Below are 26,907 nucleotides of genomic sequence, written 5' to 3'. Positions count from 1 at the left end.
ATCCCCAAAACCTTTTCCAATTTGTTGAAACGGTTTTCCAGTCACTATTCAAATCTTGATTCACCTGTTCTTAATAGCATTCTGCCACCATCTCACTGTGTATTTAGCTCTAACTTAACTGCCCATCAGAAATGTTTTGTCTACAGAAATAGCTGCCACAGCCTTTGCATAACTAATCTCTTCTCTGAGACCAATATGATGCTGTCATTTGTGAAAATCTAGTTATTAGACACTTAGCAGCAGCAGCACCTTAGCAATTCCCCAGCATTGTCATTAAAACTAGGAATGATCTTCATCCATCCTTCCTAATGCTTAGCATACCAATAGATTGAGAGATGTGACTGGACCCAAAAAACTTACAGAGTGATGAAGTTGCAGGGGGGAAGCAATTACTGAAGAAAAATGTGCTGATAAGCAAGTCAGAGAGGGGAGTAAGCCTCTATTTTAATCATAATGTTTATAAATAGGGGGATTAAAATCAACTACCATTTTCAAAAATGGGGTGGATACAAAGCAAATTTCCCTTTACCAAAAATTTTGTCAATGGAAGAATTAGAAGGCAGAGTACAGTTGAACACAGAAAAATGTCTCTTGAGTCTCTGTGGAATATCATTGCGACCTCCCCCAGGGTGGATCATGGCAGCCAAAAACTGGATGTCCACAATGTTTGTAAATTCACCAGGTTTTTCCAGGTTATACAGTCCATTTTGTTCCATCAGCTGCCTAACTATTTCATTAGTGACCTGTAAAATAACCAAGTATCATATAACAAAATATTATACATGCAGCTAAATAAAATAAAAACATAATTAGGTGCTTGAAATATTCCATAAAGAGTATATAATTATTTTCTCCCCCAAACTCCTGTTTGCTTCAAGAGAAAAATGCATTACTAGGAATTAGTACATATAAATTGTGTGTTTCATTGGTAATATCTGTGGACAAAACCCCTGGGAGTAGAGAAGAATTCCTAGCTTAGAATTAATGCTTCATACTTCATTCTTACTTGAGTGTCGTATGATTTCATGATTTTCAAGACTGTTGTATTGGAATTCCTTCTCCATTTTAACACAAAATTTCCATTTTCTTCTAATCACACCCAAGCATCTTCATGTGTTGCATTTGCTGCCAAGTATTTTGATTTTTGTAAACAGTCAGTCCCCAGCTTTCCTGTAGGTTCCCTTCAGATACTGGAAGGCTATTATAAGGTCTCAAGGAGCCTTCTCTTCTCCAGGCTGTCTTGACAGAACAGGTACTTCAGCCCTCTGAACATTTTTGTGGCCCTCCTCTGGAAGTGCTCCAGCAGGTCTATGACCTTCTTGTACTGAGAGCCCGAGAGCTGGACACAGTACTCCAGGTGAGGTCTCACCTGAGTAGAGTGGCAGAATCACCACTTTTGATCTGCTGGTCACACTTCTTTTGAGGCAGCCCAGGATGCAATTTGCCTTCTGGGCTGCAAGGGCACCTTGTTGGCTCATGTCCAGCTTTTCATCCACCAGTATCCCCAAGTCCTTTTCTGCAGTGCTGCTCTCTCTGATATACTCCCCCAGCCTGTATTAGTAACAAGGACTGTCCAGACCCCAGTACAGGACCTTGCATTTGGCCTTGTTGAACCTCGTGAGGTTCACCTGGGCCCAATTCTTGTAGTCAGTGTTTATTTTCAATTAATTCACAACAATATAAAACTAGATGGTTTTTTTAAAAAGACTATTTAAAAATTAAGCACTACATACCAAATTTACTCACTACTGAGAAGACGGTTTTACGTTGTAACAAGGAAAAAAAAACAACAAACAAAAGAAGAAAACAAGCAAACAAACAAAACCACCTTTAGCCTTCTTTTTCCCCCTCTTTTACAGTCTTACCTGATCTCCCCATTCATTTATTATGGGCATATTCACATCATCAATGAAGACTGTCATCTTTTTGCCAGTGGGTGGACCATAAGTCGTGCCCATGCGTTTGTCCACATAACTTTCTATTGTGCGCTGTTAAAAACAATTACTAGCATAGTTACAAAGAGCCTTTCCTTTCATATATCACTTAAACATATTAACAGTTTCACTAAGGAAGGTTTAAACAACACATCTTCCAGAGGTAGTTGTATTAATGCAACTAAAATGTCTGAAATCCCATGCTGTGGAGCATTGGGTTGGTATCAGATATAATGAATATCTAATGTGGACAACCATGCCTAAATACGAAAACATTTGAAACTATTTCAAGCTTTTCTTTATTTTTTTTAATTTATCGACAAAATTATTACAAGCAATCACACAGAATCACAAAATACATACAGTTGGAAGAGACCTCAAAAATCATCCAGTCCAACCCTCAACCCTGCACTGAAGGGTCAACACTAAGCCATGTCCCTAAGTGCCAGGTTCACAAGGTGCTTAAACACCTCCAGGGACGGTGACTCCACCACTACCCTGGGCAGACAACTCCAGTGTTAGCTACCAGCAAAAAAAAGATGAAACTAATCTGTCTGATCTGAAAGAGGTGATTTTTGAAGACTTTTCCAGCCACATACATCATAAAAGCATACAGTGATAAACGCACATGTACACAGACTTGATGAAATAACTTTACTTAATAACAGACTTACCACTACTTTATTTCCCATCATCTTTCCATTGTTCCCTTCCTATTAAGGTCTAGGTTTTCTTTACTCGATATCACGTGAAAGCTCACTTAACCATGCATAGTTGTTCTTTGGTGTAAAACTATATACCTGTATTCTTACATTGTGTCTAAGCTCCTCTACAGTAGCCTGGAAAGTCTTCTTACACAAACAATATAAGTTAGACTAAGATTTTAGAATGTCAGTGTACTTTAAAAGCACATGTGTCATAAAAGACAATGCTTTGGTCTAGATAGTTAGCAGAGACTTGACTGTTAGTCTTGCACATCTCTTTCAGATGGCTTAATTATCAACATATTATCATCTATAATCAATAAGCTTAACATCTATTTTATAAAAATATGTATCAATGCTCTGTTTTATTTCTGTAGCCAAATCAATAAAAGGAAAAATACTAAGGAAAATAAGACCAAAATTGCACATTTGTATATTAAACATATTGATAGTTTCTACTGTGTTATATAGAGACATGATGCATGATGCATCAAGCTTACAGGCAGCACTTCCAATTGAAGCACAGCCAGTGCTTTGGCTTGGTGTAATAAATTGCATTAAGAATATTTCCCATAGATACTGCTAGCAGATTAAGGAAACTTGATATAATTCAAAGTAGCTCAGTACAAATTTGGCGAGACAGTACTGTTCAGTATTTAAATATTCTTGATTCTATTTGGTGCAACTGTGTTTCATGCACTACATATTTAATAAGGAATTTCATTTACTGAAATTTAAATTGCAGACAGCACACTTTTTATAACAGATTGCTGTGGGTAGCACTTATATTACCCATGTAAATTCACTGACAGCTCTATCCAATTATCAATACATTTAATAACTGATACATTTGTCAAAAAAACATTAAATGAGATACAGCAAATAATATGCGTGGTACTGTAATTGTTCCAGAAAAGCTCAATAACTACCAAAGAAGATAAAGGGAACAGGTTTATTACAAAATTCTAAAGTCTTTTAAATCATGTTAAGATACTTAGCCTATTTGAGCAGGTCTCTTTTTGTTTCTTCATTCATTTTTAATTTAAACAATCATTTTCGCAACATCCTCCTAGCAAATTCCCCAAACTATCTCTGAATCCAGTCACATTGTATTGAAGTGAATGATTGCCATACCTGGAAAATTAATGGGGTAGTTGCAGATGAAAAATTGAAACTCTTAGCGATGTGACTTTCAGGGTTGTATTTTGACATAAAAGCTTTGATGATAACAGTCTTTGCAGTTCCTTGCTCACCAATTAGTAGGACAGCCTAGAGAAAGACAACATTGAAAAAGGCAAAACACAAGAGGTGTTTTGGCAAAGCCTCAGCAACCCAATTTAGCTTTTAAATTCAAATGAAACTAGAAAAGTTATGTAAAGTGAATTCTCAGCAAGAGACAGGCAGAAGCAAAATAGTGTCTCAGACTTGTAAGCCTTACAAGTTAAAATTATTTGCAGTTAATGGTCATGTCAGTCAGCATGATTTAACTCACAAAGGAATTAATTGTTTGTAAAAGGAGCTGATTATCTGGAAAAGGATGTACTATCTAGAGTCTCAGTATCTGAAAGATTTCAATTGTTGTTGTTATTTAACATATCCTCTTATCTGACACTGTTATGGTGAAGAACTTGAAGGTACATATATTCTGTAACTGCCCCATGTGGGCAGAGTTCGTATCAGTATGGTATTCTGCTGCCCTGTGTGCTGTCCCCTCTCCAACAGCTACATCAAAATTTTGTTTCTGTTCTGACCAAATCTCCGTTCTAATTACAGTTATTCCGACTACAGAAATAATGGGCGAAGGAAAGACAAGTCTGGAAGCAGTGAGTATTCAAGGGTTCAATTAGTTTTACATGAATGTAGCTCCTCGAATCACCATTTTATACCAAAAATAATGAAGTTCTTTCTTTTCAATATGTAGTGTCTCACTTTTAATTCAAAAACTTATAGAAAAAAACATAGAAAAAGCACCTTGCCCTGTTTTGCAATAGTCTCAATAAGGAAATCCATTCTCATGTTGTCAGCATTAGGCACAAAAATGGAGCCATATTCTGGAGTCCTGCTACTTGGATATACATACTCTTCAACACGTGTATTCCAGTGTATCCATTTACCTAAGAAGAAAGAAATGAAGATAATATTTTAGAAACACAAGGCATCATTGCTTCGTTTATTTTCCACTGATCTGACTCATCTGTCAGTGCCTCTGTCTAACATACAATAATCCCACTCTGTAAATTTATACCAACATTACAGAATCCTATTTTCACAGATTCTCTCAGGTTGGAACTAAAAGGGTTACTGCTCTCTCCTACATAAATTACAGGCTTGTCTATTTTTGTTCACTTGACAATTCATCAGCACAAAGTCTGTGCAGCCTTCTCTAGCAATATATCCACATTCTGATTTCTCAAAGGAAACAGGGAAAAAGCTTTACTACAATATCACCAGTAAAGTGTAGCTATAAAACAAACCCTGTGAAGGAACATAAAACAAGGTAAGCTACAATAAAACACAAAACCCTTCTGAATTAATTATCTAAAAGAATATAATCTTTAAGCTACTTTTACGTTTTTCCCCACAACATCCCGCTGGGTTACTAACCATCAGATGCCACATAATAATCAAACATGGTATCTTCACTGCTTTCTGGGATAGAGGGAAGATCAAGCTTTATTGTTGCATGGTTTCGAAGCCAGTGCTCCATTTTGCATCTGTCTTCCAGTTCTAGTAACGCTCCTACACTCCACATAAGAGAGAAGACGTACAGTCTTTCCAAGTGTTTTGGAGTCAATTCCCTTCCTTGCTCCTGAAGGATTGATTTAGATTTTTATTTTCAATAGCCTGAAAAGTCTATTTGATAATCATTAATAACATCAGGTTAAAAGCCTTCGGTCATGTTTAAATTACTGACATCTTTGTATTCTAAGTCATTAAAGAATCTCCTCTCCACACAACCTCATGACTTAAAATTAGCTCCATTAGGTTAAATAAATATAAAAATACTCATCGACTTTACCTTAGGTGGGATAATGCCCTGCAGCACATTTATGCTCTGCATAATCACAAATGCTTCTAACATTTCAGTCTTGCATTGCAGAGACTGAATGCTGAGGCAGTATAAATCTGGGAATGATGATGAATACAGCTGACGTAGAATTTCAGCCTCTTGGAAGGAGCGTCTTTTCAAAAATCCCTATTAGAAAGCATGGTGAGAAAATAAATTTAGCTCCCAATACAAATCTCAATAAATTCAGCTCTAGTAATTCAAAAAGGTCTGGTAAGCACGGAAAGTTGTTATCTTTTTGAGGGGTTCAGATTGTTGGTCAGGGTTTGGCTATCAAAAGGTGTAAGTATGTATAATTGCTACTGGATGCTAAAGAAGGATACTGAAGGGGGAACAAAAATAAAATACTTTCAAAAGGTTTCAACAGAAAAATAATTATTTTCAAAATATTTTTAATCACAACGGCTGTTTAAGGCATACAATAGCTCTGCAAATAAAGAAAATCACAGGTACTTGCACAAGTTTGATTTCTGCTGCATAATGTTAGCTTCTATCAGTGATAAAAGGTACCCCTGGCAATTATATTGGGATTTATTTCCTACATAAAATACACTCGACAGCTAAAACACTTGCAGATTCTTCCCCAAATCTGGCAAAAAATGAAATCAAATAAGTTCCATTTAAACACAAGACAAAAAAATGTCTTGTTTTCGTGGCTGTGTTCAAACACTAGAACAGGCTTCTCAGCATGCTTCTGGAGTCTCCAGTTCAAAATTCAGTAGGACACAGACTTGAGCAACCTATTCTAGTTGACTCTGCTTTGAGTGAGGTGTGTTCAACTACAGGATTTCCAAGGGTCCCTTCCAACCTCAACTGTTTTGTGGCTCTGTAATTCTATTCTACACTTCTACCATTATTATCTTATGAAACTCAAACTTCCACTGTCCGAAGAAAATAAACTAAAGCATTGACTATAGATAGGCAGATATATAAAAAATCTTTTGAGAAACCAGTGAGTGGAGAACAGAATGCTAAAGATTAAATGGCAGAACTACTGAAAACAGATATCTGGAATTTCATCACCTGTTCAAAAAATATTAGCAGTAAGAAGAAAAGTTGGCAAAATATCTTAACTTTGGACAAAGTTGATAAGTAATGGATTAAATACCTAGTACCACTTTGCAAGAGATTTAGTTTGCTTATTTTGGAAATTGCTTATGTCACAATAGTGCATTCAATAGGCTATTATACTTAGTTCTTTATGAACTGTAAGGATGAGAAATCTAAATATGTGCAACACCTTCCTGAGCTATTTGTTGGATATTTCCCATTATTTTTCAAAATTCTTCTGAAGTATCAACAAATGCTATGCAACTGAGAATTAGGAACTAAAGGAAGAAGACTTTACTTAATTCTATTACAAAAATAAGGAAATCTTCTAGTCAACAGTGTGAGGTTAACATCTACTGTGTTCTGCTGGAATATGTCGTACATTGCACTACAAAATAGATTTAAAGGGAAGATGTACTGAAGCATCAAGATATTTTATTTATGAAGTAAAACCAAAGAAAACAAAACCCAAGGAAATTATATTGGCTCATATGAAAAATAACTGTAGATTGCAAATATATATAGCAGTTATACATATATATATGTATATACAGGTTTATTTGTTGCTGGTTGGTTGTTTTTTTGAGGGGGGGTGGGAGAGATAAAGGGAGATTGGAGGGGTCGTTTTACTGCTGAAATTAACATAACTGCTGTTAGCCAAAAGCAACACCCCCTCCTGCCCCACTCTGCATTTTCCTCTTGAATGTTGCTACCACCAACATAAATTAAAAGTATTGTACTGGTTTCAGACAGCCTGGTCTCAGCCTCCCTGAAAACAGATCGGGAGGGAAGGTAATCCCCAAAAAGCTAAGCCTGGATTGAGATAAGGAATATTTAATGAGATGATAAAATGTACCATTACATTAACCTGTTTTACAGAAAAGCACATCAAAAGCAGAAGCAGTAGCAGATGCCAGCGACTCCCCCAAGCCCCCAGCCAGCCCAGCAGGAAAGACCAACACCCCTAAAACAGAAACAGCCACCAGAAACGGGAAGCCTCTCATGTTACAATCTGAACTACAAACCTCATGATGCTTTGCTCCAGCCAGCACTTTCATTTTAAAGCTGTCATGACAGCAGCATGGTATTCAATATTCATCCATAGATTCAAGACAACCCATGACACGGATTAAGTGAAACTACCATCATGCAACATTTAGTTCTCAACAGCTAGATTCAGTCTCTTATGACTTTAAAGTGAGAAGGTAAATCATCACTGATAAAACAAAATGCTTTGCTTTGTTTTTACAGTCTTAGCAGCTGAATGTATAGCTCAATTTAAATTGAAACATTCGAGAAGTTGTTGTCTGAAAATTAACCAAACACAAGGAGGCAGAGCTGTGAGAAGCTAATATCAGCAAGCTCTATGCAGTGCTGTAAGTACAGAAAGGAATAACACAAGTAGAATCTTCTGGGAGCCACTGTCCTAGTGAATAATTTACATTTACACTCTCCCAAGTATCCATATTATTTATAAAAAGCCTTGCAGTAATAAGCCACTGGTGTTGACAACATGTATTTACCATGGTAAAAATTTAATAACAGCCAAAGAAACGAACTTTTGTTTTTTTCCTGTAATAAGAATGCAAACATTTTGGACTTGGCAAAGAAACCTCTTAACTGAGTTAGTGATGGTTCTCAAGTGATGCTAAGCAGCTATGACTGAATAGCCAGTTCCATTTGATTTAGTATAATTTTGAAAGATAAAGCCTCTAGGCATTACTAGAGAAATACAGTAACAACCCTCTGCAGTAACCCTTAGTCCTTCACAAGCAGCAAACCTCCACGGGCAACAGGTCACAGCACATGGATGCCTCCATCACAGGAGAGAGTCTCTGATGACAATCACATTTTTTCCTCTTAATTAGTTAAGGCTAACTGGGTCTTCTGGCTGCTCACTTGCTCTCATGGCATTATACCTGACCTCCCATTTTAGATCTGCAGACAGAAAAGAAACCTCACTTCTGTTGCAAAAAATAACAAGTTTACAACCTTCCTCGCCTTGGTAGCTTCTATTCACCAAAACTTTGAATGCAGTCTCTAACTCGCTCTCAAAGGCCTAGAGATCTTAATTCTGCAATGTCAGTGAGAAGATCCTTTTGATCTATTCTCATCTTCCCTGAAGGTGCACAAGTCAAAGAACCATAGAATATCTGTTTGGAAGGGACCTCAAGGATCATCTTGGCAAAAGCACAGTCTGAACAAGATGTCCCAGCACTCCAGCCAAATCTTAAAATATCCAGTGTTGCAGAATCCACCACAGAATCACAGAATGGCAGGAGGTTGGAAAGGATATCTCTGTATCATCTAATCCCACTCCATGCTAAAGCAGGTTCCTCTCAATCAGGTTGCACAAGAACAAATCCAGGTGCATTTTGAATGTCTGCAGGGAAGACTCTGCAGCTTCTCTGGGCAGCCTGTTCCACTGCTCCATAACAATCAAAGTTTTTCCTTATGTTTAGATGAAACTTTCAGTGTTCTAGCTTGTGCCCATTGCCCTTTGTCCTATCACTGGCCCTCTCCTCTGGACAACAGCACTTTAGGTATTTCTAAGCATTGAAAAGATCTCCCCTCAATCTTCTCCAGGTTAAACAGCCCCAGGTCCCTCAACCTTTCCTTCTCAGAGACAATCTCAACTGTTTTCTTAAAAGAGAAAAAATTGAAATTTAATGTTTTATTGGAAGACATTACTAGGAAATACTATGTAGATTCCTGGGAACTCTTATACTTCTTTACCACAACACTTGCTATGTAAAAAAAAATACCACAACAAACCATAGTTGGCTCAAACCTCTCTATGTACTACTCACTATATCATCACCATCATTCAGTAAGATAAGGCTTTTTGTGTTTTGGTTTGATTTGGTTTTGGTTTTGCAAGACAGAAGATGACACATGCAAGAAAAAAACTCACTTTATAAATCACTTTCGAATCTGAACATGTTATATACTCCCCTTCAAAGCACACCTATAACATGCTCTGGTTTTCTAAATGATCAATTCCATACCAGAGGAAGGAACTACTGCTTCATTCTTCAGAAACTTTGTTTCTAGAAATGTCAACAGATAACTAAACCAGGTAATATCAATTTTTAAATTACATACTTTTGATGTTGCATTGACTTTATTTCTGATTTTAAATCCCAACTACAATTAATTTAAAGAAATAATAGGAAAAATTATTTTTTTTTTAAGATTTCAAGATTCTTGAATCACCCTCTTTACTTTCTTCCTTGGTCTGAAGCTGTACACGGGTGTGTTGGGTTTGTGTCTGGTGGTGTTTTGGCAGCAGGACAAGGGGGCTACTAGTGTGGATCCTGTAAGAAACTTTTAGCAGCTCCTGCACCTCCATGTGAGACCCACTTCAGGCCAAGGTCAAGACAATCAGTGCCTCTACAATAACTGTTTTGGGTAAGTTGTTCTGTTTGGGGAGCTCTTTTGTGTTGGAGAGGAGTGAGATCCAAGAAAGACAGCCATGCAGACACTGAGGTCACTGAGGAGGGAAAGGGGGAGACATACCAGAGCAGCCATTTCCCTGCTGCTGAACCCTCACAGATCTTAGAGCAGAATCCCACTTGTAGCCCATGAATAACCCCCAGTGGAGCAGGGGACTATGCCCTAAGAAGGCTGCATCTCTGAGGGAAGCCCACTCTGGATCAATTAGTCACTGGGAGAACCACAGCCTATGGAAGAAGTACAAGTTTAATGAGGACTGTCTCCTTTGGGATGGACACCACATGGCTCCAGGGGAGGACTGTGAGGAGTGGCAGAAACAACATGGAATAGACTGGCACTGACCGCAAGCTCATTTCCTAAACCTGGCACTACTGTATGGAAGGAGGCAGCAGAGCTGGGTCCAGGAAGAAGAGAGGGGTGGAGGGAAGGTGTATTTGTGATAGAGTTGTATTTATCACTGTCCTACTCTTATTCAGTTAGTGAATTGGTGATGGTTTTGTGTAAATTAAATTAATTTTGTTTCCCCAAGTTGAGTTTCTCCTTCACTCGTGGCCATAACTGTTGAGTGAGTCCTCCCCCTCCTTCATGTTAACCCTCAAGTCTTTTTCGCCTCCCAGTTCCAGTGGAGGAGGCTAGGAGTGAGCAAGCAGCTTTATGGTTGCTTTGCTGCCAGCTGGGTGGGTTTAAAACACAACACAGGGGTTACCAGGTGGTTAGCATTTTAACAACCAAATTGTTCTTCAATTCTACAAAATACTTTGCATTACAACTCTGTCCCAGGGTGAAATATCCATATTTCTAATACTGTATTATGTTGATTATGTTCCTGAAAAAATTACATCATTCACTCTTGTATAAACTACCAGAAACATTGTTATATTGAATACTGACCTATAAGTTTATACAATGTAAGAGCTATTTCATAGCTAAAGTCACAAAATTAGGTCTTAAAACAGTGAAGTGTTGAAAAAGAATATTTTCAGTACATAAATGATCACCAAGCTATTGTACCTCAAGGATAGGGCTCCAGTTGAGAACTGACGAGCTCATGAAGACCATCCCATTTCTTGAAACTGTTGCTGGAGAAGCATTATCAATATTATGAGGCTCAAACACTATTTTGCAATTTGGTGCCATGGGTATCCGATCTCCATTTGCTAGTGTTAGAGTTCTGTTATCATCCAGGACAGAGTTAAGGTTCTCAATCCAAATAGCATCAACTGGACCGTCAAGAACTATCCAGATATGGTCACCTATAATCCAGAATAACAGATAAAAATGCCTATGGGGGAAATTCTTGTTTCTTTCAAGGATCAGTTTCTTCTGTTTGCAAACAAATTTTGAATTCTGAATTCTCACATGCCACTAGCCTCAATTTTTAATACAATTACCAGTGCCATCCCTTAGTTTCAAGTACTTCACATCATCAGTTGTTGACAACAATTATCCATTGTTCAGTATATAAAGTTTAATCAACATAAATCATGAGTTTATAACAGTCTGAAACATTTTTGATTCAGTTTTTATCGTAGTAATAAATTAGGTTTATTGAAACTTAGATAAAACACCATAAGCAAGATAGAAACTAGAGATCTATTTCGAACCACAAGTCATTTGTTTCCAAAGTGTTTGTGTAAATGTGAGAATAAACGAAAGGAACATTTGAAAAATCACATTTTTAAATAGCATTCTCACTATAGTAAAAGAGGTCCATTAGGGGAAGATTCTTGTCCATCCTCCTGCTTGCAAAATTGATCCAGCTCCCTTGGAAATTTTTCCTGATCTTTCCATTTAGTAACAGAAATGGATCTTAAAGCCTGCCTCTCTTTCCTAATACAGTCTGAGTCTTAGGAAGTTTCAGTCTGTAAGTTTGCAGATGACACTAAACAGGGTGGGAGTGTTGATCTGCTTTAGGGTGGGAAGGCTCTGCAAAGGGATCTGCACTGGCTGAATCAATGGGCCAAGGTCACTAGTATGACATTTAACAAGGTCAATGCTGGGTCCCACACCTGGGTCACAACAATCCCCTGCAATGCTACAGGCTTGGGGCTGAGTGGCTGGAAAGCTGCCCATCAGAGAAGAACCTGTGGGTGCTGGTGGACAGCCATCTGAACATGGGCCAGCAGTATGCTCAGTTGGCCAAAAAGGCCAATGGCATCCTGAATATAATAATAAAAACGTGGCCAGCAAGAGTAGGGAAGTTATCATGCTCCTGTACTCAGCACTGGTGAGGCTGCACCCCAAATACTATGTTCAAGTTTCGGGTCCTCACTAATAGAAAGACATTTGAGTTGCTGGAGTGTGTCCAGAGAAGGGCAAGAAAGTTGGTGAAGGACCTGGAAAACAAGTCTTAAGAGGAGCAGCTGAGGGAACTGGGGTTGTTTGTTCTGGAGAAAAGGAGGCTGAGGGGAGACTTCATTGCTCTCTACAACTACCTGAAAGGAGGTTGTAGTGAGGTGGGGGTTGGTCTCCTCTTCCTAGTATCAAGTAATAAACCAAGAGGAAATGGCCTGAAATTGTGTCTGGGGAGATTTAGATTAGGAAAATTTTCTTTATTGAAAAGGCTTTGGAATGGGTTGTCCAGAGAGGTGGTAGAGTCACTTTCCCTGGAGGCATTCAGGAAACATGTAGAAATAGCACTTCAGGATATGGTTTAATGAACATGGTGGTCTTAGGTTGATGGTTGGATGATCTTAGATGATCTTAGAGATCTTTTCCAACCAAAACAATTCTGTGATTCTGTCCTGCTCACCTCACATGTACTGACCAACATACCCTGGCTAGAAAAGGATCCTTCTTCAGCTTCTGGATCCCTGTCTCTTAATAATTGGCTAGCCCTGTGATTCATTGCTAGGTAACCCATTAATCAGAGATGGTAGCACTCTCATTTCACTTTATAATCCTTACTATGTGACTTGTTGTGTTGCTAGGTATGAACAAAGAAGGCTCTAGAGGAGAAACTTTCCTACCTCTTAGGAAAATAGTGATATTTAGACACTTTTCATAGCTACCATGCAAGCATCTCAGGCATGAGATAACCTGGATTTCACTTTTTAAAGATACGTTACCAAACTGTTGCAACAATGAATCTGAGTAAGTGATGCAAGCATGGTAATTTATACTTCATGGTGAGGGGAAAAACATAAAAACCAACAGTTAATTCTATACTACATTCTCACGGGTGCTGTATTTCTAGATTTGAAACAAAACCAACAAAATTAAATCCAAAAGTACTTTCTATTTTAAAGGTATCTGTATCCTTAAAAACTAGTACTTGAAAATTGACAGTGAAACATTAGGATTTTCTCTTTTCTTTCCTTTAGTCCTTAACCCATAATGAAAAGGGCACTTACTAGCATTCAGACAAAACAAGGAAGAATCCTTCTAGCATCAAACCACCAAGGCCTCTCTTTTAGTTAATATAGCAGCCCAAGAGTATATGCTACCATTAATTTAGGCAGAAGCTGATCACCTAAATATACTGCCATTTGAGATGGATTATGGTATGTGCAGGGCTTGCAGGGAGACTCAAACTCTACTACCATGGCTGCTGGAAACCAGGTAGAAATCCTGACAACAACAAAATATTTTAGAGTGTAAGAGTGTTGGTAGAACTGACTTTTATCATCCATTTCTCTTCTGCACAAAGGCCTATCATTTGAATGAGATCAGCAAATTCAGTGCAACAGTATTTGCTATACTATGTAGTTTGAACACAAAGCATTTAGAACAGAGACTATAAAACAGATAGAAGTTCTTGCAGCAATATTCCAATGCTTCCATGTAAGTAATTAAAAAAAAAAAAAATCTGCTAATCTGCTTTAGAGAGATGTCCTGCAGCTCGTTTTGGTTTGGAGGGAATCTTATTTGTTATACCTTTTTTGGCTCTTAAAGTTTTTCTCCAGAGCGCTGAAAATATTCCATCTGTCCAATCATTTGTTGCCACATCGAGATGACCAAACATTTGCGAAGCAGTTATAGCTTTAGGATTCATTCTCATTTCACGATGTGGCTGTCCACAATCTATGAAGACAAATAATCAGTTAGTATTTGTACTTCTTTTCAACAGTCAGGCAGCTTTGGCAAATTCAAAATCTTTACACCCAAATGTATGTTTTAATATGCATTTACAATTACAAGAAGTGTTGTGTTTACTTGGAAAACTTCTCTCTTAATATACATCAGTATTTGTTAATTGCAGCCAACAAAATGTAAAGCACAAAAAAGCTCTGCAACATTTAAAAGTACAATTGGTACTTCATAGAGTTATTAGGAACAGAAGAGCAGCTAGATTAAATTTATCTAAGGCTCAGTTTAGTATTTTGAAGGTTTATCAAAAAATAGTTTTAAAACCTTTGGTCTGAATGCACTTCTAGAAAATACAATTACTTTTAGAAAATACCAGACAGATGCTCCACATGATTGTTTTTTTGTTTTTCCAATTTTGCACTTGCATGCATCCTGGAATAGGCAAAGTATATGATATTGCTATAATCCTGTGAAGTGCCTTAGGCAGTTAAACTCCATATTATCTTATGATAGAATCATACAACCTTTATATTTTCCTCATTAACAATACCTTTAAAACTCCTAAGCCAGACAACTTTAGAAAACCCAATTGTCATTGAACTGTCTAGGTGGCTCTGGGATAGGAAGGCAAGTTGACTTACATTACTTTGAGACCAAGGTCATTTACAATCAACAGGTGTTTGTGCTAAATGAAGATCCATGAAGCTGGCCTGCCAGAGCTGGAGGAGGGAGTCTTATGAAGAAAAGCCTGCCCTGTTTTATCTAAATCTTCAAAGCAGCTTTTGAGGGCAAGGGTGCCTGAATGAGGACCTTTGCCTGATTAACTGTAATTTTAGTATTAAAGTTGACAACCCTCAATATGCTAATTAGGAAAATCAAGTACATGGTAAACATACATGACTCTGTTACTCAGCATTCCTCCCAGGGACAACCTGGGCAGGGATGTAAATCCCATGAGAGGGATATCTCAGGGTGCCCTGTCCTTGGCATGGGGGAGCACACATGCTGCTGACACTGGTACCAAGGTTAGCAAGGGAGAGTGCGGCATGGGCCAGCACAAGCACCACCATCATCTGCAGCAGCAGGTGAGACCAGGAGAGAAGACAGAGATGAGGATGGTCAATAGACTGTGTTCCTTTTCCTCCACCCAAGACAGGGACGCCTTTTTTGGTGAGAATTGCACCTTCAATATATGGCTGAACTTGTGCTGCATTACTGCTAGAGCTACTGCTAAGGTTTGTATCTCTGACGATGTTTGATGTTACCCAGGATTTATTAATTTTGAGACCATCTTTGCTAACGTTTCTATTACATGAGAGCTACAGTAAAAGTGTGCATCTCCAACTGTGTTGGATGTTACCCAGCATTTATTAACCTTGCAGTCAGTGCATTTATCACCAGCAATCCTGTCTGTTGTATCTGTCACTTTTAAACAATTAAGCCATTTGTTTTAACTTTCTGAGCTGTGTCAGAGCAAGTCTTTATCAAGACACCGAAATGTGGAGACAAAAGTTAATTTTGCCAAATAGTTACATCAATAGTCCCGGGCTCTGAGACAGGCAAACACCAGGGACTTTTATGTGAACATGACACCAATATTAAAACTTAATCACATATCAGTAATAATATATTGGAAGAAAGAGACCAAAAAATGGCTTACCTTAAAATTTTAATTATAATCAGAGTTCACTAAAATGTAAGACAGAAACCTGGCAGATCATGTAGTTTTCCATTTCATGAGATTATGCCAGAAGATCAGCTTGAAAAAATCTATTGCAGCAACTTTATTTGGTAGTAGTTCACATCTCAGAGCTATGCAATTATAGGAAATAGTATAATGCAAACATTGTTTTTTTCTGCTTTTTTTTTTTCCTAAATGGAACAGTGCAATGTACATTTGTAAGTTCCACATTGCAATGTAGAGCTTCAAGAATTTCTTAAGCACACTCAGGTACTGGACAAACCATTTCTACAGAAAGTGTTCTGGAAAATTTTATAAGCAGCCTGCTGAAGTCTGTGAAATGGAGTAACACATGTTACCTCAAAAGATATGTTTTTTCTCCTCCAGCTATGATTTTTTAGTTTAATAAGATCAAACAGAAGTTCATTAATAATTTTTCTGAGAAGTACAGATTACAGAAAACACACTCTCAAGCATCCAGGCAGAACACAAAATGAATACCCTTGAAGATTTTGCCACTGCTCAAACCAGGAACTATCTCCTAGCAGCAACAAACAACAGAAGTAGTTGTTTTGCACTGCACTTAGAGATTCTGTCTTGTGAGTTGTGTTCAAAAATAACTGAATACTTATTGATTAGTGGAAGGTTTCAGCATTACCTCCACCAAATCTGGGAGATGCTTTAATCACTTCTCCATGCTGCAGACAGTACACTTCCTTTTCTATATTTCTAGGATAAGAACTTCTGGTATAAGTCTTGTAATATGGAAAATAAGATATCTATTATATGACTTTGACTGTCAGATGTTTACAAGCTTTTAAAAAGTACTACCACAATAATTAATATCACAACACACAAACTGACTCTTCCAGTAATATATTCTCTCAGTGAAGTAATTCAGGTTTTCTGTGAAGAAACAGCATGGTTTAAAGTTTACAATGTAACAGTTTAATAGCAGCTTACAATGTAAATATTCATATACCTGTCATGGCTTTCATTAAAGTGTGGATGCAAACAGTTTTTCCTGAACCACTAGGTCCTAGTGTCATCAATCCATGCCTTACTCTTTGAGTTTCAAAAAGCTGGATAACTTTCAGTTTCCAAGGAGGATGACAAACAAGTCCAGCTTCCTCCACCTGTATAGATAGTGACAGAAAAACAAATTACTGTTGCTGAAGCATACATGCACAGCATCAAGGCCTTTTCTGTTGTTCACAGCCCTGTTAGGGAGTAGGCTGCTGGTGAGCGAGAGTTTGGGAGGTAACACAGCTGAGACTTCTGACTCCAAATGACCAAAGGGCTACACCATAGCAAAGAAATGTAGAATCACAGAATAGTTTGAGTTGGAAGGATTTAAAGGTCATCTAGTCCAACCCCCCTGCAGTGATAATGTCATACTCTGCAATAAATCTGAAGGGAATTTTCTCCTACGTAGCCATTGCAGTCTGGTGTTGGAAGTAATTGATTTTGCATCACTGGCAGTTTGGGGTTTTTTTTATGTTCTGCATTTATTAAACTGTCTCAAACTAGGCCCATGAGCTTTTCTTCATTTTTTTTTCCTCCTCCAAATCTCTCCCCAGCCCAACAGGGGAATGTGAGCAAGTGTCACAATCCAGTGGTGGATAATTTTGCAGAGACTAAATTCCCTTGCTTTCCAGTTTGTCCTTAGATATCAGAGGGGCTGAGGGCAACTAAACTTAACTTCCAGGTGATGTCCAATTGGATTTTTAATTGTGACTAGCTTAACATTCTCAGGAACAGAATTAAGACTCAAAATGGAGTCAAATCCCAAACCACTTTATTTAACAGGCAGCAGGCATAGCTACCACCATGATGCCCCAATCTGTAGGAAGCACTGCACCAGGACAGCATGAGCAGGAATAGAATAAACAGAAACAGTGGGCAGGAATGGCAAGCAGGAGCTGCACAGGAACAACACAGGAACAGCAAGCTGGAATAGCATCTCTCAGAGATGACAGCAGCTCAAAGAGATGGTGGTGGCATTGGCACCCCACAGCAGATCTCCAGCAGCCACCTGCAGCAGATTCCCTAGCAGCCCTGTGCAGCAGATTTGCAGCAGCCCATAGCAGATTTGCAGCAGCCCATAACAGATTCTAGCAGTCCCCCAGCCTACCACATTGTGACACCTTTTATAACTTCACACTGTTGCTAAAAATAGCCATTTATTAGGAAATGACAATTTTAAACATGATAGCCAAGTTTTTTATAGTTTCTCCTAATAAAAGCTTTGTTTCTGGGTGTTTTCTTTTAAAGATGACTGTCTGTATAAATGACAGAAAGTAAACTAGTTTTCTAAATTCACTAGCTGATGAGTCAACTCTTTGTTAGAAAACCCAGGTCTAGACCCCACTAATTGTACCTAATCATATTAAATGTAAATAAATTAAGTCATATACTCATATACTTTTTTTCCCCTCTCATTATTATGTAATTATTGGAGGAATTATTGACATTGTGGAGGAACATTTAATAGAGGTGATGATTCCAGTGTACATACTTCATTAGTAGTCTATATCCCACTGTTGTTCTTAAACTGGTCCCACTGAAATGTTCTAAAAGATCTAATGGAAGCTTATATAGAGGAAATTATAGGTAAATCTTTTCTCAAACTCATGTTCTGATTGTTAGATTTTACACAAATATTACATGCTAGGCCACATAAGGCAAGTATATATACATGCATTTTTCACACTGGTCACCACAAATGACTCACAAGAAAACCACAGAACACTACAATCACCATTCACTGACATGCTTAAGAATAAGTAAAAAAATTATAGAAAAGCTGACTATAAATAGTTACCAACTGGGTAGATTAAACACCAATATTTTCCTTAGATGTCACATCACTCGAGTTATACCAAAGCTACACAGATCAAGAGAAAGGTTACCTGTTTCTCAATGGCAGCTTCCAGTTCAGGATACCCTACTTTATCAAGCTGGATATTTGGAAACAGATCTTCCATCAGACTCAGGAATAAAGGTTCATCTTCATCAATCTAGTGAAAATCAGGGGAAAAAAAAACCACAGATTAAAACTTATTTTATTTATTATAGCATCTTAAAAAAGCAATCATAACACTTGTAGAGCTAAATAAATACATGAAAACATAAGGAATCACAAAGAGGAACCATCTAGATGCTAAACACTTTAGCAGGACACAGCAGAATATGATGCTTACATAATCAAGTTACTGAAAACAAACCACTGACATACAGATTGGATTTATTAAAGTAGATTATAGCAATTACATTTATACAAATAGTAAATTATTTGTCTAAGGTGTAAAAAAAAAACACAAATAAAGGAGATTAAGTATCACAGAAACAGAAGAGGTATTAGCTATTTCAGATGAGACAGTACTCAATACTATGAACAACAGAGAGTGACTAAATACTTTAGGTCAAAGGTTCTAAAGAGATTATGACATAAACTTCTATTTGGTCCCTTATTTCTATAAGGAGCAGGGGAAATATGCAAAAAAATAATTTCTAAACAATGCAAGGTGTTGTGGTTTAATCAAGGTAGGCAGCCAAGCAGCACACAGCATTCCCTCACTCACACCCTCCCCAGCCCAATACCAGGTACTATGAAGAAAATTAACTCATTTCAGGAGCACCCAAGGTAATGGAACATTTCCAAGATAGCTTCAGTGTAAAGGCCACATCCAATCTTCCAGTGATCATCTCAGTAGATTGAAATTGTATTTCAAAAATTCACGTAGCTGCAAAGTGCATTTTAATTAGTTTACCAGGCCCTCAGAACTTACTAGTTTAGACAGGTTCATGTCTCTCAGCACACGCATGACAATGGCAGATTCAGTATCTGTGGGATTTGCTCTTTTCGCTGCTCCTAGCGTACGTAGCACTGACAATATATTCCGCAAGCCAAAATCATAATGCACCTAGAACATAAGCAAATTTGGGGAAAACTTTCCCTGAATTAAGGGGGATGAAGCCATTCTTATTTGTCATTTAAGATACGGATTTGTATGAGAAGTAGTATATGTAGCACAAATGCCTCCTAACATCCACAACTAATCTTTGGCTGTGTGACAATGGAAGACTTGGTTCTCCACCTCTGCTATCACCTACTAAACTGTAAGGTGTGACAGACAAGAAAATGTAATCTCAAGTCTTTGAAGCAATATAAGGTTCCCAAGGACTATTAAGAAATAAACTAACTATTATTATTAATTCTCTGAGGACATTAGAAGCTGATTTTATTTGAAAAACATCTAAACAACGCAGGCAGCACAGACCAAAAAGCCAGCAAATATATAAGCTCTTTATTTGTCTCAATGATCACCATTTACTGAAGCAGTGTTTTGAATGACAGTCTCAATCTTGCACAGATTATTCTTAGATAATTCTCCCTTATCCTCCAGGGCTGCACTACTAAATTGCAAGTGTCATTTAGCTTAGTGGACATGAACTATTTTCTTCACTAATAATTTGTAACACCATTTATAGGTTTTCCTTAAGATAATTTTTCCTCAAGATAATTTTTCCTCATCTAAAAATAATCACCTGCTTTGACAGTTGTTCTTCACACAGCTTATACAGTGTGAAGAACTTCCTTGCCAATACAACATTAGCAATGAAACCACAACTAGCCAGTTTGACACGAATTATAATTTGACGATCAGGAACCATCATAGCCACTGAACGAAAGTTGATCTTCAAGTTTTCAGGAAGTTCTTGTCGTCCAGCATATCCTGGATTCTGGAGAGAAGGACAGGTTTTGAAGATGACTGCACCTTACACAAATGGAAGAATCATCAATGTGTAATGTAGATTTTTGGCTTTAAGTCACATGTAAAAATGAATTGACATGCAAATTTACCACCATATTTCTACAGCATTTTAGCTTCCTTTACATCCATGAGGTATGAAAAATGTTCCACATAAACACTTCAAATCTGTATTTGTCTTATCTGTCTTGGTTTTACTAGATACTTCTACCTATATCTCGAAGGTCATTTTTTTGTACTTGTAGCAAAAAGCATACTTTGGGAAGCAGAATGTGGCAAGCAGAAGTAATCTGACACTGAAATAACTTTTAGTTACAGTGCTGGTTGTTAATTGCACACACTTGATGTTATTGAAACAAACCTGTAATGGGTTAACAGCCTACTTCCCTCCAACACAGAAGTGGGGGAAAGTAACACACACACACACACCCCAAAAAAAAAAAAAAAAAAAAACAAAAAAAAACCCCAAGGGTTTAGAGGTTTAGATAAGGAGTTGAGTTAAAGAGCTTTAATGAGAAAAATAAGATAATACAATGCATAATTACCTTAGTCTATTTGCAGAAAAAGCACAGTGAAATGCAGAAGCAGAAAGCCAGTGACCTAAACCCCCCACCCATCCCGTCCCATGCCAATCCCAACAAAAGAAACCAGCACCCCCAAACCCAGAAACCAAAACCAGACACCTGTTGTGATTTTAGTGCAAGAGTAAAAAGAACTCCCACACTTCCCCCTCCAGCCTCCTCCCTCTCCTCTTACCAAGAGATAAGACAGGAAGGAAAAAAAAGGTAGAGAGAGTTTTCTTAGTTGATTTACACAGAATATTTTACTCCTCCACTACGAAAGTATCAGATTACATCAGTATATATATGAAACAGAAAGGAAGGGAAAGGAAAAATACCATTCAGACCCCAAAAACATGCAAAGACGCATCCACCTGCTCAAGAGAGATAGTGACCAACAATCTCCTGTCCAGGATGGTAACACCCTGTGGTCATAAAGTGTCATAAATTCATGACTTCTGATAGTGGGGGGAATTAGTGTGTTTCAAACCACTACACCACCAGAACAGGAAGCCTCTCATATTACAATCTGAACTTCAGGACCATAATACTTTGCTCCAGCCAGAAGTTCGATTTTGCAGCTATCATGACAGCAGCATCAGATTGAGTATCAGCAGCAGATTCAACTCAACTCATGACAAACCCCTGTAAAATGTTTTTGTAGTAATGCTCAGTGTTCTCAAACTGTCAGTAAGTTCTGAGAGCTGAGTGACATAAGAGTAAGTTCATTTAATATACCACTTTAGAAGCAATTGTACAATCAACACCAGAGTATCAGAAACCTGCTGAATACCTACCATAGTAAGAAAGATGCCAAATTCTGGATTCATTTCCACATTATCTCCATCAGTGAAAACAAAGCTTTTTTTGCGTTCCTTCTTACATGTCAAGACAATTGCAATTTGCTGTGCAGCTACTGATAGTACTGGCAAATCAATACGATTGAATTCATCAAAGCAACCCCAGGAGCCAGACTGAGCAAGACCTTCAAAAAGAAAAGCAACTAAGCCTCTGGCCATAATATTGTTAACCTCTTTTTGGTTCAATTCATAAGACAAAAATTAGGTTAATACACCTCAGGAAAAACATGTTAATATTTGAGGATTGGGAAAGGCATAAGGAGAAGAGTTTTTCTTTTTCAAGCAAGAATTCACAAAGTTCCAAAAGTCCTCCAGCTTGACAAGAATACTACAGATTTTGATTTCTTATCCTTCTCTCAGTAACTTGAATGTATTTCACAGAATCACAGAATCAGTAAGGTTGGAAAGGACCTCAAGGATCATCAAAGTCCAACCTATCCCCCCCAAAAAATCCCTGCAATAAAACTATGAAAATATGACGGATGGTCAATAGCTTACTGTCCAATTAAAATGACCACTAAACTTGTTTTCACCTGGAAAAAAAGTTAGGTCAGACTGTGCCAGAACTGCATTTTCCCTCAGATATTTACGGGGAAAATAAAACCAAAAAAAGTCATCAACAGAGTCACTTGCAACAACGTGAAAATCAGGGACCTCCACTTGATCTCTAATTTGACATCTGCCATGACTGACAAGAATCAGTTTCAGGTGCCAAAAAAAGAGTTCTCTTCATCCTGCTTCAGTGAGCTGTATCGATTGTTTTTAAAATATGTAGCACTATTCAATTGATAAGAACTTTAACATTAGAAGAAGGCAAAATACTGAAATCAGAATCAAGCACATTCCACCAGTCCAGTAATAAATTTCACAACTTTTTCTTTTTGTACTAGCAATCCTCCTTGATTATTTTAAGTGCCTTTTTGTGTCCTTTCATAAACTGTATTAGATTTTTAGACATTCTTATTTCTTCATGACAGTGTTGTAAATGTATTTTATATTCATAACAAGATATTAATTACTTTATTTAAAATTATGAAAGCCACCTGTTGATTATGCATTGACTTTGTTGAATAAAGATGTTCTCTTAGCATTTATAATTTTTGCGTAGTCCATAGAATTACATAATCACAGAATAACCTGAATTGTAAACAACTTCCAATGATCATCAACTCCAGGCTCTGACTCCACACTGAGCTACCTAAAAGTTAAATCACACATCTAAGTGTTGTCCAAGCAGGGCTTAGGGCCCTGACAGCTTTCTTGGAGAGTTTGTTCTACTTGACCACTCCTTCAGTGAAGAATATTTTCCTAATATCAAATCTGAACTTCACCTGACACAGATTTAAGCTATTGCCTCATGTGCTATCATCAGATACTAGAGAGACCAGCACCTCCCTCTCCACTCTTTCTCATGAAAAAGTTGTGCCAACTCAGTGATGAGTTGTGGCAATGAGGGCACCCCTCAGTCTCCTTTTCTCTGAGCTGAACAGACCTAGTATACTCAGCCCTTGACTTCTTTCACCATCTTTGCTGCTCTTCTTTGGACATGTTTAAATATTTTTACATGCTTCTTACATTGCTGACCTGTAAACTGCACTCAGTATTTGAGGTGAAGCCACTCCAACACTGAGTATAGTGGGACAGTTACTTCTTTTGATCAATTAGTTTTACTGTGCCTATTACACCCCAGGATACAGTTGACACTTTTAGCCTATAGTCCACATCTTACCTTTGAAAATCCTCCCAAGTCCTCGAAAATCCATCTGGTCTGAACAGTTGAAGACCACTACATATTTTCCAAGGCACCGTCCCATGTCTTTGATGGTTTCAGTTTTTCCAGTTCCTGCAGGTCCCACAGGTGCTCCACCCAGATTCATACCTAAAGCTTGAGCCAAAGTGATGTAACATCTAAAAGGTAAGAGATTTTAATCACTTAATGGGCTGCAGTCCATAGTTTTCTGTATGGTGCCAGAGGAGCTTAGGAAGTATATTATGTAAGGAAAGTCTGATTTAAGGAGACCAGAAAACTGCTAAAATGACATGCTTCTAATTACAGTTTGAATCAATTCACTCAACCGCAGATGCAGGTAACATTAAGGTTTTTCTCCTCAAAGTAGAGCAGATAATCCTCAGGAATCAACAACCTGAAAGATCATGAGAAGGGAAGAAAGCAGCTACAAAGATGCTGCCTAATCTATTTTGTTTGGCTTAGTTCACTAATTAACTAAAGTAGTTCTTCACTATACTATAATGTGGAGTACAATAATGAAAGACTGCTAACATTTCCTTTCTCCTTTGCCTTTAAAATTTGGTAATACAGCTCATTCCATTTTCCTAAATTAAACTTCTATGTGTAATACAGTAAAACACCAGCTAACAATTGTATCTAAAAGAAACTGTTGTATGGAACAGTTATTTAAAAACAAACAAATACATAAAAACCCAAAACAAACACACGAAACAAAAACAACAACAAAACCATCCAATGCCTTTATTTTGCCAATGATAGTTTATAAGGCAATAATTATGTTGCTTCAGTTTGGGAGGTAGACTTGTTAATAGGACTGTAATTCTTTCAACATAATTCTAGATCATAGAATTGCAGAATGGCAGGGGATGGAAGGGACCTCTGAAGATCAAGTCCAAACCCCCCACCACAAGAAGGATCACCTAAAGCAGATCACATAGGAACATGTCCAGACAGGCCTTGAATGTCTCCAGAGATGAAGACTCCACCACCTGTCTGGGTAGCCTGTTCCAGTGGTCTGCCATCCTCAAAGTTCCTTCTCACATCTAGATGGAACTTCCTATGTTCAAATTTATGCCCATTATCTCTTGTCCTGTAAGTGGGGACCACTGAGAAGAGTCTGTCCCATCTTCCTGACATTCACCCCTTGGACATTTGTAAGCCTTAATAAGACAACCCCCCCAAGCCTTCTCTTCTCCAGGCTACAGTCCTATCTCTCTGTCTTTCCTCATATGACAGATGTTCAATTCCCCTAACCATCTTAGTGGCATTGTGCTGGACTCTCTCCAGTAGTTCTTGGTCCTTCTTGAGCTGGGTTGCCCAGAACTGTACACAGTACTCCAGGTGAGGCTTCAACAGTGCAGAGTAGAGGGAGAGGAAAACCTTCTTCAACCTACTGTCCACACTCTTCTTAATGCACTGTATTAATGCACTTAATGTAGAATACCACTTGCTTTCTTGGCCATGAGGGCACACTGCCACCTCACATCTGTCTACTGGACTTCCAGGTCCTTTTCCTCAGAGCTGCTCTGCAACAGGTCAGAATCCAACCTGTACTGATCAAAGATCTCTAATCTATTGCAGCCGAATAAAACTGTTCCTTATTCCTTCGCTGTTTTCAATAACTTGCTATAAACATTTTTTTTTTGTCCTGTATCTCACTGCATATTTTATCAATTGGATGTACCTGATCATTAGGTTTACTAGTCTCACATACATGAGCATCAGTCCCATACATCATATATGTAAGGACCATACAAGTATGAGACAAATTAAGCAGGATATTGCTAATATTGTAAGGCACAGAAACAAAAATATTAACATATTCCATGCAAAATCATTGACTTTGATAAGATCATGAAAGATAAACTCTGCAGAGATCTGTTTTGAATCCAACCAGAATGACTAAATTGCTCCTGTAAAAGCCTAGGTTTGGCATCAAAGAATAAAGGAACAAATGGTATTTTGGGGTTTTTTTACCTGTCTGTAAGAGGTGTTATGACAAGCCTGTCGGTACAGCCCAAGAATTCATTCTGGTAAGTGAAACCCACATCAGTGATCTTAATCATCATTTTATCAGAGTCTTCATTAAAATAAAATCGACACTGTTTCAGCCACTCAAAGTCTGTAGGGCTCTTGATATGCATGCAACACTGAAAAAAAAGAGGGGGGGATAAAAGACTGTTGCTCGTGGTTAATATTTACTTTTGCATTTATGTTATCTAATCCAAGTAGTACTGCAAAGGAAGCACTTCCACTAAACAGGATAAAAAACAGCCAGCAACATAAGAATAGTGGAGATTCTACCTTGATTTTTTTTAACACAAAAATCACTGTTACCACTATCCCTAAAACCCCCAAGGCAGCAAAGAACTTCAGGCTTTAGACCTGTTCAAAATTCTAAATACAAATGAAGAGTCCATAAGCCTCAAACCGAAGTCATTAAATTCAGTTAACATTAAAACTGCCATTTTCTTTTCACCGAATCACTTGGTTAGAAGAGACCTTCAAGATCATCTAGTCCAACATCCACCCATCACTGTAGAGTCAACATTAAACCATGTCCCTAAGCGCCAGGTCCACATGTTGCTTTAGCACCTCCAGGTATGGTGACTCCACCACTGCCCTGGGCAGACCATTCCAATGTTTGATAACCCTTTCAGTGAAGAAGTATTTCCTATCATCCAGCCTAAACCTCCCTTGGTGCAGCTAGTATCAGTTTCTCTCTAGTCGTGTCACTTGCCACCAAGGAGAAGAAGCTGGCCCCCTCCTTGCTCTAACCTTCCTTCAGGTAGTTGTAAAGGGCAATAAGGTCTCTCCTCAGCCTCCTCTTCTCCAGACTGAACAACCCCAGCTCCTTCAGATGCTACTCATACGACATGTGCTCTAAGCCCTTCCAGAGCCTTGTTGCCCTTCTCTGGACATATTCCAGCACCTCAAAGTCCTTCTTGTAGTGAGGAGCCCAGAATCAAACACAATACTCAAAGTGTGGCCTCACCAGTGATAAGTACAGGAGGACAATCACCAGCCTGTTCCTGCTGGCC

The 26,907-nt window shown here is 38.1% G+C and overlaps 1 protein-coding gene across 1 annotated transcript in view; it reads right to left on the bottom strand.

The window, feature by feature from the left end:
- The window catches only part of DNAH5 (dynein axonemal heavy chain 5), a 134,924-nt gene that overhangs the window by 48,674 nt on the left and 59,343 nt on the right, over positions 1-26,907 (bottom strand). The window contains 15 exon segments of the mRNA XM_054381977.1: positions 530-743; positions 1,866-1,988; positions 3,773-3,907; positions 4,610-4,752; positions 5,243-5,447; positions 5,658-5,834; positions 11,223-11,464; positions 14,088-14,234; positions 16,904-17,057; positions 18,834-18,941; positions 19,713-19,847; positions 20,473-20,667; positions 22,054-22,241; positions 23,846-24,024; positions 25,844-26,016. Coding sequence (XP_054237952.1) covers positions 530-743; positions 1,866-1,988; positions 3,773-3,907; positions 4,610-4,752; positions 5,243-5,447; positions 5,658-5,834; positions 11,223-11,464; positions 14,088-14,234; positions 16,904-17,057; positions 18,834-18,941; positions 19,713-19,847; positions 20,473-20,667; positions 22,054-22,241; positions 23,846-24,024; positions 25,844-26,016 — 2,518 coding nt within the window.

Source organism: Indicator indicator, chromosome 6 (genome assembly GCF_027791375.1).
Source record: "Indicator indicator isolate 239-I01 chromosome 6, UM_Iind_1.1, whole genome shotgun sequence".
Lineage (NCBI taxonomy): Eukaryota > Metazoa > Chordata > Aves > Piciformes > Indicatoridae > Indicator > Indicator indicator.
The sequence above is the reverse complement of the archived record's forward strand: the minus strand, read 5'-3'. Positions and strand labels throughout refer to the sequence as shown.